The 15,410-nt window shown below is 40.8% G+C and overlaps 1 protein-coding gene across 4 annotated transcripts in view; it reads right to left on the bottom strand.

The window, feature by feature from the left end:
* Positions 1-15,410, bottom strand: part of nkain2 (sodium/potassium transporting ATPase interacting 2) — a 532,063-nt gene that overhangs the window by 15,912 nt on the left and 500,741 nt on the right. For 3 of the 4 annotated variants that reach the window (XR_006310461.2, XM_087976059.1, XM_043684074.2), the window contains one exon: positions 10,989-11,070. Coding sequence is in view for 2 of the 4 variants with exons in the window: in XM_087976059.1 (XP_087832185.1) it covers positions 10,989-11,070 (82 nt within the window). In the remaining 2 variants the exon portion in view is untranslated. Of the gene's footprint in view, positions 1-10,988; positions 11,071-15,410 lie in introns of those variants that run through there. The other variant, XR_015751839.1, reaches the window with a different exon arrangement.

Below are 15,410 nucleotides of genomic sequence, written 5' to 3' on the forward strand. Positions count from 1 at the left end.
TAGCTGCAAGGGTCACATCCAGCTCCCTCCTGAATGTATTTAACAAACTGGCCCCAACAATTTCCTGTGAGAGAGAATTCCACATGTTCACAACTTTCTGAAGAAATTTTTCCTCAGCTCAGTCCTTAATGGCTTACCCCTAATTCTTGGGCTGTGACCCCTTGTTCTGGACTGCCCCAACATTGGGAACATTCTTCCTGCATCTGGCCTGTCCAGTCCCATCAGGATTTTACATGTTTTTAAGAGATCCACCTTCACTCTGCTAAATTCCAGCGAATACAAGCCAGGTCGATCGATTCGTTTTTCATATGTCAGTTCTGCCAACCTGGGAATTAGTCTGGTGAACCTTCACTGGACTCTCTCAATAGCAAGAATGGCCTTCCTCAGACTAGGAGACCAAGGCCCTGTATAACTGCAGAAAGGTATTCTTACTCCAATACTCAAATCCTCTTGTAATGAAGGAGAGCATGCCATTAGCTTTCATCACTGTCTGCTGCACCTGCGTGCCAATCTTCAGCAACTGTTCCACCAATGCTTTTGGCATTTACTATTTTTATGCAAGATGCCTTTCCAACTGCCTGTGCTGCACTGTGCAATACAAAATAAGTTGTTAATTAAACGGATAGACAATCAGGGGTTCGGGTTAGTGTTTTGGCCCATTGGTATTATTTCTATAATGTTGCACAGCATTTCAGTCATGTTGGACTTTTCTTTGGTAACAGTGAATATTAACAATTTCCATGCAATTTTTAGCACTAAAATTCCAATCTTCATCTATCACTGCTTTCAAATTGTTGATTCTATTTTGATACTCCTTTGGTGGTTGCCACTTTGCAGCTTTGTGGTGTTTTTTAGCTATTCAATTATGTCTCCTTTCCTGTTAATTAACATTGTTAATTTCTGATAATGCCTTGTTATATCTCAGAAATGTTATTATGTTAGGCAGTTTCTCCTTTTGAGAAACATACCTTTTGTTGACTGCCCATGACTTTCATTGTACAGCAATGCCACTAGGAGCAAATGATGACACACTAATTTGCATCATTATTATTTGTTAGCATATGTACACATGATAGCTAACTGTTGATTGATACCTTAAACCTACCCTGCCCTGTTCACCAATTTCAGCAACAACCAGTGAGGGAACTCAGATTTTTACTGGAGATTGAAACCATCAGTTCAGTTGTCACCAACACTTGTTGCCATTCCCCTTATCCTCCAAACCAGTCTTCCTCTCTCCCTATAGCTTAGTAATTCTCTGATTTTTCTAACTATTTCAAATCATGCGTTCTATAAAATTATTTAGTCAGTGACTCTACGTCCTACTTGCTTGATTTATTTCTAGTATATTGCTGCCCCTAACCCACCCAGCATTGTACCTTCCCAAGCAATAAGTAAAAAATAAATAAAAAATCTCCCTTATTTTCTTTCTAACATCACCACTTACTCCTTTGGACCTTCATTTTGGAATTTGTCACTGATGTCTCAGTGTACACAGCATAGACAGCAGCCACAGACACTGGTATCTGACATGTAACAGCCTCTCTGGATCATCATGGTACATCTCCAATCCACTTACAGAATGCTTCTGCACTGCCATGCTGCAGTTTAGAGTCTGCTATGGCACAGAAGTAGGCTGTTTGGCCCATCATACATGCACTGCCTGTTCAAATAAACATCATTAACTACTACCAATTTCCTGCTTATTCCCTATACTGTGGCACATTATTTCTATTTAATAATCAGCAATGCCCTCTTGAATGTCTGAATTGAACGTGCCTCCAGACAGTGCATTCTATACTCAAACTACTTGTTATGTGAAAAAGATTTTTCTCACATCAAATTTGCTCTTTTTGCAATCACTTTAAATCTGTATCCTGTGTAAATCTGTATCATTTTACAAGTGGAAACACTCTTCTCCCTATCTACTCAATTCAGCCTGCACATGATTTTGAAAACCTCTATTAAATCTCCCCTCAGCTTCCTTCTCTCCACAGAGAACAGTTCCAACTTCTTCAATCTATCCTTGTAACTGAAATTTCTCATCCCTCGAAACAACTTTGTAAATCACTTCTGCACTATCTCCAGCGTATTCACATCCTTTCTATATGTGGTACCAGAACTGTACACAATATTCCAGCTGAGGTCTAAGTGTCTTTTGCAAGTTCAACCTCATCTCGTTGCTCTTATACTCTATACCCCTAATAATAAAGCCAAGACTACTTACTGTATGCTTTAGTAATTACTCTTTCCACCTGTCCTGCCACCTTCAAAGGTCTGTGCACATATACATGCTGGTCCCTTTGCTTCACATCTCCTTTAGAATTGTATTCCTCATTTTATGCTTTCTTTCAATGTTTTTCCCATTAAAATTCACTATCTCACACTTTGCATTCTGGCACCTTTCATTGCCAGGGCACATTAAGGCAGGGACAGGTAACCAGCTCATGGATTGGACCAGTCTGCACCTCAGGGCTGGTTGCTGGTATTCTTAGATCCCATTCATGAAGCACCGACCTATATACTCTCAACAGTCTTGCCTTGCCTTGCTTTTCCTCATCTTGCTTTACTTTGCTACCTCAGTCATGGAGACTCACAGTACCTCTGTCTGGCATGGCTGTTTCATGCAGCTAGAGACACGGGCAGCATATCATATTTGTCTTCACTCATCAGTCAAGGAGGTGGACTTGCATGGCTGCGTCATTCTTATACCCACAGCATTCACCAGCAGCCTGAATGGAAAATACACTGCATGTGCATCCATCATTGGCTTTTTCTCAAAGTCAAAGGTCAGTAATCCTCACTTGAATTGAAGGGGCTGCCATCATTCAGGGGGTCATGGTAAAGTCAGTCAAGGGTAGCATCTGCTATCAGTGTGGGTGTTTAGAAATGGTCAGTTGGCCACTTATGGGTGTCAGGGTCAGGGGAGTGCATATCAGTCTGGGAGCACGCCATAGTCAACCCTGTATGTTTAGTGCAAATAGACCAGAGAATCACAGTAAGTTAGTTGGGTAGCTGCAAAGTGATCAGTCAGGGACCTGGTCATAAAAGTCAGGGCTGTGTGCCAAGGTAACTCGGCAGTGGTGGGAGATGGAGTCATGATCAATGTGTGTGCCCAAGTAAGTCTGCAGTGGTGGGGGATGGAGTCATGATCAGTGTGTGTGCCCAGGTAAGTCGGCAGTGGTGGGGGTCAGCTTAATAAAAATCAAGGGTGGATGCAGTTGTCAGGGGGCGATGATATGACAGGGAAGTGGGGAAATTGCCTTCGGTCCTCAGAATAACATGTGCAGGGATGTGGAGCAGACAATAATTGCAGAGGATATATGTTACTGTAAGGGATCGAGTATGGTTTCCTTTGGTCACTACCACTCTATACTGAAACACTGAGCTTACGTAGAGAATGCCACAGATTCACAACCTTCTGAGTAAAAGAAATTCTACTCATCCTGCTCTTAAATAGTACCCACTTATTTTTAAATAGTGTCCCCAAGTTCTAGACTCCCCAGTTGGGGATAAGATCTTACTTGTTTCTACCCTGTCTTTCTTTTTCAGATTTTGGATAGGTTTCTATTAGATTATTTCATAGTCTTTGAAATTCTAGTTTGCCCAATATTTCCTGTTAGAACAATCCCATAGCAGATACAAGTCTGATGAACCTTCATGGTATGCCTGCAAGGATGTTAATCAGTATTAACATCTGATTGTGAGCAAGGGAGTGTATGGCCATTTCCTCCTGTGGCCATCAACATTACAGCTACATGAACATTTTCGGCTCATTCCAGGGAGCCTCTGGAGACCTCTGTGTGATTCCTCGATTTCCAGACATGTGTCAAATATTGATGCCATTTGTGCCAGATCACATTGCGTCATCACATTTCCCTGTAATGAGGTGAGTGTTATCTTGTGACGAGGCCTGGGCAGGAGGATTTGTTGACAACATTGGGTACCCTCAGGCCCAGGACGCAATCAACAGTACACACATTGTGCTTTCAGGGTTATATCGTTTTGTAACGGAGTTCGTCAGTTGAAAAGGATTGCCTTCCATTAATGAAGCTCAGAAAATAAGAGCAGGAGTGGGCCATTCAGCCTCTCTAGCCTGTTCCGCCATTCAATGTGATCATGGCTGATCACCTGAATTAGTATCCTATTCCCACTTTCTCCTCTTACCCTTTGATCCCTTTGGGCCTAAGAATTATATCAAACTCATTCTTGAAACATGCAAATATATTGGTCTCAACTGCTTTCAATCAAGAATCTGTGAATGATCTGTGATCACTGATTCCAATTTCTAGAGGTTTTGTGCCCAGGGCCCTGACAGCTGCTACAACTCACACTTCCTTGAGAATTCTCATGTTCCTGTTGTGTTTGATGATCCAGATGACTTCAAAGATGATTACTAGGAGACTGAAGACTACCCACTTTGATCATAGCTGATGACTCCATGAAACAACTCCTAACTGAGGCATGGCGTAAATACAAAGTAGCCTATTTTCCGATGAGGGTCATGGTGGAGAAATGATAGGCCAAATTAAGATGTCGTTTTTCTGTTTGGAATGGACTGGTGAGATCCTTCAATATGTTTTAGATAGAGTGTGCCACATAAACAGACATGCCGTGATCTGCCTAACTGGAGCAGGCAACAAGGGAATGCGATGGATGCTGAGGAAATGGGAGAGTGGCAGTTTTCTGAGGAGCAGGATGAAAACATTAAGCAGAAGGAACATCACACCCAGCACCATAGATTGCAATTGTGTCAGATGCTAACCAGACACAACCTAATTTATACCAGTTCCAGTAGGATGCAGTGATCAGTCATTGACTGTAAATTGTTGGAGCTCAACAAGCATGCAGTTTATTTTTGTGTTCCAAGAATCAAATGCAGCTTCTGTTTGTTTGATATCTGTTTGATTTTGATGATTTTAAATAAAAATTAATATTTTGAAGGAATTGAAGGCTTTCCTGTATGTAGAGGTCTGACAATCATCACTGATTAGTAACTGGGTATGGTAGGCATTTGGGAAAGCATGGTAATGACTTAGATAAGTATGTAAGATGGGATGTAGCTGAAAGATTGGAGAGCTGTGTGACCTGCCGCTTAAACAGTCATAGATGGAGGAATGTACAGTTGTATGTTCAAGCAAGTATTAGCTGTGTCACCTATGTGCCATGAGAAGTGATCATTTGCAGCTGCTGCACCACTATGTCAATAGTGAAGGGCAATTTCAGACTACCAATGGCTCACTGGGAGTATGGATGGGGATCTAAGATAGTGTCAGCTGGCTTGATCAGAATTTATTGTTAAGATAGTTCAGAGACAACCACATTTTTATGGGTCTGGAGTCACATGTAGACCTGATTAGGTATAGACAGCAAATTTCCTTCCCCAAAGGACATTTGTCTTTACAATAATTGACAAGGGTTGCATTGTTGAGTTTATTCCAGATTTTTTAAATTGAACTTAAATTTCTCCACCTGCCACAGTGTAGCTCATACCCTTGTTCCGAGAACATTAGCTTGGAATTCAGATTTTTAGTGACATTATCTCTAGTGACAGTATCATACCATCAGTGTTCCACACCAGCATTTGAGTCACACACATTCTCTAATATTATTGACTGTTTGCCAATTTGTTCATAGCTCAGGTAATAATCCAGAGATATTACTCTGAGGTTCTGCTATTTAATTCAGAATGTGAGGAAGTGTAATCAACTTATGGATTTGTAGTGAATATTACTTCATAGCATAGCAGTATTTTGTTTTGGCATTAATGTTTTCAAGGGACTAATGTTTCATGGTATGCTTTTGTTAATAGTGTTAACTTTATCTTCATAATTAAAACTATTCACAATATATACTAATAATTTAGATGCAATTGTAATATTTCCAAGTCTGCAGATGACACAAAGCTGAATGAGACGGCAAACTGTGAGAACAATGAAGAGATACTTTAGTGTGATTTTAACATGTTGATTGAGTGGACACATGGAAGATGAAGTATAATGAAAATAAATGTGAAGTTATCCACTTTGATTGCAAAAACAGGAAAGCTGATTATTATCCAAATGGAGATAGATTGGGAAAGAGGGAGGTGGAATGAGACCTGGGTGTCCTTAAACACCAGTCACTGAAAGTAAGCAGGCAGGTTGAATAGGCAGTGAAAAAAGCAAATGTTATGTTGGTTTTCATAGCAACAGAATTTGAGTATGGGAGCAGGAATGTCTTGCTGTAATTGTCAGCGCCTTGGTGAGCCCACACCTAGAGTATGGTGTACAGTTTTGGTCTGCTCATATGAGGAAGAATATCTGAGCTATGGATGGATTGCAACAAAGGCTTTCTGGACTGTTTCTTGGGATGGCAGCACTGATGTATGAAGAGATACTGGATCGCTTAGGACGATATTCACTGAAATATAATTTAGAGGAATTAAATGGAGTCTCATAGAAACTGATAAAATTCTAACAAGATTAGACAGGGTAAATACAGGAAGGATGTTCCAATACTCAAGAAGGAATTAGTTACAGTTCTCAGGGCTAAAGGAATCCAAAGGAATGGGGAGAAGACATAAGAGCTCAATCAGAGCAGCAGTAGGAGAGGAGTGAATCGAACTCACTCAGAGCAGGAGTGAAGTGGATCAAGCTCAGTTGGAGTACTAGTGGGAGAGGAGTGGTAAATGTGGGTAGGCAGAGTAGGAGTCCCCAGTGGCCATTTCTCAAGTATACTGTGTTGGATACAACTGGGGTGGGGGTGGGGGGTGAATGGTCACTCAGGGGAAAGCAGCAACAGCCAAGTTTGTGGTACTACTGTTGGCTCTGCTGCACAGCGGGGTGTGGGCAAAATAAATTGGGAAAGCTTTAGCGATAGCAGCCTTGATTGTAAAAGGTACTGACATGTGGTTTTCTGGCAGCAAATAAAATTCTCAAATGGCATGTTTCCTTTCTGGTGCCAAGGTCAGGGAAGTCTCAGATTGGCTGCAGAGCATTCTGAAGGGGGAGAATGGATAGCCAGCAGTCGTGATACTGTCCATGCCAATGACATGGGTAAAGAAAGAAATGAGGACCTCATTAGGAATCTAGAGAGTTAGGTCACAGATTAAGAAGGAAGAGTAGAAAAGTTGTAATCTCTGGATTAGTCCAGCACCTGGTACTACTGAGTATAGAAATAGGAAGATAGGTCAGATGAACATGTGGTTAAAGGGATGTGGTAGGAGTGAGGACTTCAGATTTTTGAATCATTGGGACAGCACCTGGGACTGTATTGGCTCCGATTATCCTTATTGGGAGGGTGCTTATGCTCTTGCGGAGGTTTTTAATTAATTTGGCAGGGGACAGGCACAGAGTAGATGGTAAATTTGGGCGTAAGGTCCAATCAGATGTAGAACGAATGGAAGGACAATCCAGTAGGCAAAAAAAGATATGGGCAGGATAAGGTACATGGGAAGTCTGGAAAGCTGATTGAGGGAATAACTCACCTTCTTATTAACCTAACATGTCCTAGAACCTCACCATTCCAACTGAAATCCCCAGTTACAATGTCTTCTCCAACATGAATACAGATGAGAAGCATTCATTTAGGACCTCAATCACATCCACTGCCTCCATTCACAAGTGTCCCTTTGGTCTCTAAAAGTACCCTCTTCCACTGGTACTCTTCTCACTTGAACATATTGATAAAATGCCTTGGGACTTTCCTCAATCCGATCAGCCGAAGTTATTTTGTGGCCCATCTTTGCCCTCCTAATTTCTTTTTAGGCAACACCCTATACTCTCTATACAGTTGAAAGGCCTCCCTGTTTTTAATGTGCTGTACTTGACATATGCTTCCTTTCTTTTCTTTATCAAATTCACAAGATCCCATAATATCCAGGGTTTCTTGGATCTATTGCCTTTGACCTTCACTCTTCAAGAACATGCTGACTTCTTGACTCCCCAAACTTGCCTACCATTTATAAGGTACAAATCAGGAGTGTGATGGAATACTGCCCACTTTCCTGGATGAGTGTAGCTCCAACAACACTCAAAAAGCTTGGCACCATCCAGGACAAAATAGCTACTTGATTGGCACCACATCCACAAGCTTCCGCTCCCTCCACCACTGACTCTCAAAGCAGCAGTGTGTACTATTTACAACTTCATCACATAGTCTTAGGCAGCACTTTCCGAACCCATGACCACTTCCATCTAGAAGGACAAGGACAGTAGATACATGGGAGCACCCACTATTGTCTCAAAGGCAAGTTTCCTTCCAAGCCATTCATCATCCTGACTTGGAAATATTTTGTTTTTCTTTCACTGTGGCTGAATCAATATCCTGGAATTCCTACTTAATGGCACTGTAGGTCAAGCTATAGCATGTGGACTGTAGCAATTCAAGAGTCAGCTCACCACCACCTTCTCAAGGGCAACTTCAATAAATGCTGGCCAGCCAGCAACACCCACATCCCAGAGAAAATAAAGAAAATATATTATGTGCTTTGGCAGGCATAGAGATGCATAAATCCCCAGAACCTGATGAGATGTATCCAGGCTGCTATGGAAGATGAGGAGATTGCTGGGGCCTTTTTGGAGATATTTAATATTTTGCTGGCTACAGATGAAGTGCCAGATGATTGGAGGATAGCTAATGTGGTTCCTTTGTTCAAGAAGGGAAGCAGGGATAAGCCAAGTCATCACAGACCAATCAGTTATAGTGGTTAGTTAGATGTCAGTGGTAGATAAATTACTAGGGAAAAAAAAATCTGAGGGACAGGATTAATCAACACTTGAAAGTACAGGGATTAATCAGGGATGGTCAGCACAGATTTGTTAGAGAGAGGTCTTGTCTTTCTAATTGAGTTGTTGTGAAGGTGATTAAATATATTGATGAGGGTAGTGCAGTTGATGTGGTTTACATGGCCATGACAAGGTCCTATTTGGAAGGCTGGTCCAAAAGATAAAAGCCCGTGGAATTCAACTTGGCAAACAAGATCCACATTTGGCTTGCAATTAGGAAGCTAAGGGTGATAACGGAGGGATGTTTTTGTGATTGGATGACTGTGACCAGCAGTATACTGTAGGGTTGGTGCTGGGACCTTTGGTATTTGTTATTATACATTAACAACTTGGTTGTGAATGTAGAAGATATAATAAGTAAATTTGCAGATGACATGAAAATTGGTGATGCTATTGATACGGACGAGGATGGTGCCAGGCTGGAGTTGATATTGGTAGACACATAAATTGCATCGAGCAATGGCAGGTAGAACTTAATCCTGATAAGTGTAAGGTAATGCATTTTGGGAGGTCCAAAAAGGGAAGGACATACTCAATGAATGGTAGGTCCCTCGAGAGTATTACAGAACAAATGGACCTTGGTGTACAAGTCTATAAATCATTGAAGGTGTCAGCACAGGTAGACAGGGTGGTGAAGAAGGCAAATGGGATTCTTGCCTTTTTAACCTGGAGGTAGAATATAGAAGCAAGGAAGCTTTGTTATAACTTTATAGGCCACAAATGGAATACTGTGGGCAGTTCTGGTCATCACACTAGCAGGAGGACAGGACTGGAGAAGGTGCAGAGGAGATTCACCAGGATGTTTCCTGATATGAAAAGTCTCAGTTATGAAGAGAGACTAGATGGAGTGGGTTTGTTTTCTTTGGAGCAAAGGAGGTTGAGAGGGTATCTGATTGAGGTACACAAAATTATGGGTGGCTTGGAAGTAGATCATGAGAATCATCTCTCTTAGGTAGAAGTGTCTAAGACCAGAGTCATAAGTTTAAGGTGAGGAGTAAGTGGTTTAGAAGAGATCTGAAAAAACAAAATTCACCCAGGGGTGGTAGAAATAGGAAATGTGCTGCCAGAGGGAATACCGGAGGCAGGTACTCTAGCAACATTTAAGAAGCATCTGTATGAGCACTTAAAATGCCAGGGCATATGGACCCAGTGCAGGTAAATGGGATTAGTGTAATTTGTGTTTGTTTGGTCGAAGAGCCTGTTTCTATGTTGTATGACTCTATGACATAGAAGCAGAAGTAGGCCAGTCAGTCCATCCAGTCTGTTCTGCCATCCAATGAGATTGTGGTTGATCTGATAATCCCCAACTCCACTCTTCCCATAACAACCGATTCCATTATTGATTAAAAATGTATCAGGGTGCTGAATGATCAGCCATGAACATATTGAACTCCTGCTTTTATTTTCTATGTTTTGATGCAAAACTGTCTAGTAGTACTGAGTACAAGACTATATATGATTTAAAATGTGTGCTCTGCATGCAGGAAAATCAATAATAAATTGTTAACATACTTCTCATGGGACTAGAAGTATATTATTCTATTGAATAGTGGTGGTAAATCATCTTATAAAAATCATAGATTTACATGCTAATATTATCTTCTATAACTCAGAAATAAATTATTCTTTTCATTCACTTTACATTTTAAGAATTTCTGAGTGCACTGTTTCTTAGTGTGCAAGCATGTTCATATCCAGGTTGTTTATATTCAATGATTTTGTTGAAGTAACACCAACAGAAAATGGGGACTTTTGGCTTCTTAAAGTTTTACAATTTACATAAGGCTAGACATTGTGAGCTCTATATTAGAGTTTAATTTTGATTTACTTGTCAGTAAGACATGCACATTTAGGGAATTATTGGAGAGGAAAATGGCTAAACTGATAAGGCATTGTTCGAGTATGAATACAGGTATTACTACACCTTTTCAAATACATGAGGTTTTGAAAGGAAGAGGTTACAGGCAATTAAAAATTGGATGTATTCTATGATTCCATGATAGATCATTAATAAATAAGAACACTATTCATTTTTCTGGAGCTTCTTTGGATCCTCCACTGAAATTAAGACAGCTGATGAGCGAGTCCCCATGAAATGTGATAGAAGAAATGTATCTCCTTCACAGCATATTGAAGTTATCTGTACAGTCAATTCAAATCAAACAATAAAGAATACATGGTAGAAATTTAACTTAAAGTGCACTTAAAAGATGGACTTACATGTACATCGGCTGCAACTGTAAATGAGATGTTTTCTGTGGGCCCTGATAGCCGTATGAGTCAAACCCTCCGATGAAATCAACTGTTGGGTAAAACAGAAATGTCATTAGATTCCAGTAATAGATTCCTGTTTGTATGTAGAATCAGAGTCATAGAGATGTACTGCATGGAAACAGACCCATCAGTCTAACTTGTCCATGCTGACCAGATATCCCGACCCAATCTAGTCCCACCTGCCAGCACCTAGCCCACATCCTTCCAAACCCTTTCTATTCATATCCCCATCCAGATGCCTTTTAAATGTTGCAATTGTACTAGCCTCCACCACTTCCTCTGGCAGCTCATTCCATACACATACCACCCTCTGCGTGAAAAAGTTTCCCCTTAGGTCTCTTTTATATCTTTCCCCTCTCACTCTAAAACCTATGCCCTCTAGTTCTGGGCTCCCCCACCTCAGGGAAAAGACTTTGCTTATTTCTCCTATGCTACTCATAATTTTGTAAACCTCTATAAGGTCACCCCTCAATCTCTGACGCTCCAGGGAAAACAGCCCCAGCCTGTTCAGCCTCTCCCTGTAGCTCAGATCCTCAAACCGTGGCAACATCCTTGTAAATCTTTTCTGCACCCTTTCAAGTTTTACAACATGTTTCCAATAGGAAGGAGACCAGAATTGCAGGGAATATCCCAAAAGTGGCCTAACCAATGTCCTGTACAGTCGCAACATGACCTCCCAACTCCTATTTGCAAACACAACTTCCCTGTCGTAATAGAATTAATGCGGGATTATCATTTCACAGTTCTCCTCTACACATTGCCCCCTGGAAACAATACCTAGAAATATATTAGGTACCATACGTCCAATGATGACACCCAGTTTGACTGCTGTCTATATCCTACCTCACATCAAGTCCAGTTCAATTGATACTCATGTACGTGCTGACCAATAGTCATAGGTGCAGGAAAGTGCAATTGTAGATTCATAGAGTGAAAGAGATTTTACAGCATGGAAAGAGGCCCCTCAGCTCATTGTGTCCATACTGGTCATCAAACATGCACTTATTCTAATCCCATTTTTCAGCACTTGCCCTGTAGCCTCATATATTATAGCATTTCAACTGCTCATCTAACTACATCTTTTTTTTTTATAGATATTTTTATTAGAAATTTAACATTTTTACAAGTTTACAAAAATAAACAAAACTCTCAGATATAAACATTGATATACAATTAGCTCAAATATACAATAGCCAAAATTTGACAAAAAAAAAAACAACAAAAAAAAACCGAAAAGAAAAAAAAACAAACAAACAAAACTCAACTATCTACTAATCTAACCTACAACTAACCAGGGTGTATATTTAAGTCTCTTACATGCTCGGGATGTGTTAGCATCAGATATGATAAAACCCGTATTCGTGCGGGATTCCTCCCCCGAGGGGCCGCCGACCAGCCAGGTTTGTAATCTCAATTAAATAAAAGCCCTTGTTAGGATAGCCGAAATATCTGTATTTATGTAATTCAAAAAGGGCTGCCATATTTTATAAAATAATTCGGTCTTTCGGTGCACCATATTTGTAAGGAAGTCAAGGGGAATACATTCCATAATTAGTCTGTGCCAATTTGAAAGTCCAGGGGGGCCCTCCGCCACCCAGTTCATCAAAATATTTTTCCTTGCACAGAAAGAAAGAATAGAAAATAGTCTCTTCCCGTACGTGTCCAGGGAGGGAAAGTTCGAAAAGCCCAAGAGGAGAGATACGGGGTCCACTTTTATTTCCGTTCCTAAAATTTCTGTCAGGGTACTTGCTACTTTAGTCCAATATCTACGGATCTTATGACAGGTCCATAAGCAATGTACAAGAGTGCCCACCTCTATTTTGCATTTAGGACACATTGGAGATGCTCCTGCCTTAAATTTTGCCAATCGAACCGGTGCTATATGGGCCCTATGAAGTATCTTCAGCTGGATAGCCTGGGTTCTGTTACAAATAGTAATTCTTCTAGCATTTTCCCAGATATCATTCCACGTTTCTGTGGAGATTTCTAGTCCCAGATCCTGATCCCATGTTTTAAGCAGATTATCCATATCTCCCTATACTTCATCATGTAGCAAATGATAAATATTACTGACGGAAGATACCCCCACTGGTCGTAGGACACTACATTCTCTATCGGATTTACAAAGACTATCTAATAACGTAGTCTTCTTCTGTATAAAATCTCGAATTTGGAAGTATCGAAAGAGGTCTCCATTGGGTAATCCGAATTTCTGACGCAGCTGTCCGAAAGACATCAGGACCCCATCTTTAAATAAATCCCCGAGACATGAGATACCCCTGGATCTCCAGAGTTTAAAAGTGGCATCTGTTAACCCCGCTTGGAATCCCCATGCTCCCACTATCGGTGCATAGGGGGATGTTTTATGTGAATTACCCTCATTTTGCCGCATTATATTCCAAGCCTTGATTGTATTCAGTATTATAGGGTTTTTACAGTGATCTGTAATGATTTTCCTCTTGTCTGAGAATAAAAGGTTAATAAGTGGGTATTTTACTTGAGAAGCCTCGATGTCCAACCAGATTGATTGTGGATCAGACAAGACCCAATCAGCTATGTAACTTAATAGGGAACTTAATTGATATTTCCTAAAATCTGGGAAGTCCAATCCACCCCTTGCCTGTGGAAGCTGTAGCTTCTTCAGCTTAATGAGGGGCCGCCTATGATTCCAGATAAAGGAACTCAGCCAGCCGTATAATTTACATAAAGCCATCCTCGGCAGCATCACCGGAAGCATTCTCATAGGATATAGGAGACGGGGCAGGATATTCATTTTGATTAATGCTATTCTACCCAACCAGGAAATTGGCAGGTCTCCCCATCGCTGGAGGTCCTGCCTTATCCTTTCCAATAAATACACAAAATTAGCCTTATACAACTGACCAAATACTGGAGTAATAAAAATGCCTAAATATAAGAAACCCTCCAGGGACCAGCGAAAGGGAAAAAGGGAACCGTCCGCTAAGCGGGGTATCACAGCAAGGCCACCCATTGGCATAGCCTCCGATTTTGAAAAATTAATTTTATAGCCTGAGAATGCACTAAATGTATTAATAACTTGGATTAAGCGAGGTATGGACATCAAAGGGTTACTGAGGAATAGAAGAACATCATCTGCATAAAGGGTAACTTTATGTTTACCTGTACCAATCCTTGGGGCCACTATATTAGGATCAGCTTGTATAGCTTCTGCTAGTGGTTCAATTATTAGCGTGAATAACAATGGCGAGAGGGGACATCCCTGACGGCAGCCCCTACCCACACTGAAGCTATCCGAGCCTAATCCATTGGTAACCACAACTGCTTTGGGATCACTATACAATGTTGAGATCCATTTGGTAAACACCTGTCCAACACCAAACCTCTCCAATGTGTAAAACAAATATGACCATTCGACCCTATCAAATGCCTTTTCCGCGTCTAATGAAACCACTACTCCTGGTATCTTTCCCTGATGACAAGCTTGAATCATATTCAGAGCCCTTCTAACATTATTGGATGATCTACGGCCCTTAATAAACCCCGTCTGATCCTCCTTTATAATATGTGGCAGTATCCTTTCTAATCTCAGTGCTAACGTTTTAGAGAGGATTTTAAAATCTACATTTAGCAAGGATATTGGTCTGTATGATGTACAATCTTCTGGGTCCTTTCCTTTTTTAAGGATAAGAGAGATATTTGCCTCTTTCAGCGAAGGCGGGAGACAGCCCTGACTATATGCATAGTTATACATGTCCATAAGTGGACCAACCAGTATTTCTGTAAATTCTTTATAGAATTCAGCTTGAAAGCCATCTGGGCCCGGCGCCTTACCATTTTGAAGGTGCCTAATTGCATCAACTATTTCTTGGGGTGTAAGAGGAGCATTTAGGACCGATACTTGTTCCGGAGTTAGGTCTGGAAAAGTCAAATTTTTAAAAAATGACTGCATCCTCTTCGTCCTATCTTCACAATCCTGTGATTTATATAACTCAGAATAGAATTCTCTAAAGGTCGCATTAATCTTTTTATGATCATGAGTCAAAATACCCGTACTTTCCTTGATAGACATAATAGTCTGAGGGGCCTTTTTTTTCTTTGCAAGAAATGCTAAGTATCTACCCGGTTTGTCGCCATATTCATATAACCTTTGCTTTGCAAATAATATTTCCCTCTTAGCCGTTTGAGTAAGTGTAGTATTTAGAGCTGTCCTAAGAGCTGTAATCCTTTGCAATTTAATAATAGAAGGTCTATCAGTGTATGCTGTTTCAGCGGGCTTCAAGCAGACGCTGTTGTTCTCCCTTTAATTTCTTCTGGGTCGCTGAGTACGAGATGATCAAGCCTCGCGTGTAAGCTTTGATGGTCTCCCACATCATTGACGGGTTGCTA

The sequence above is a fragment of the Chiloscyllium plagiosum genome, unplaced genomic scaffold (genome assembly GCF_037043375.1).
Source record: "Chiloscyllium plagiosum isolate Xiang-an unplaced genomic scaffold, Cpla_swu_hap1 HiC_scaffold_3, whole genome shotgun sequence".
Classification (NCBI taxonomy): domain Eukaryota; kingdom Metazoa; phylum Chordata; class Chondrichthyes; order Orectolobiformes; family Hemiscylliidae; genus Chiloscyllium; species Chiloscyllium plagiosum.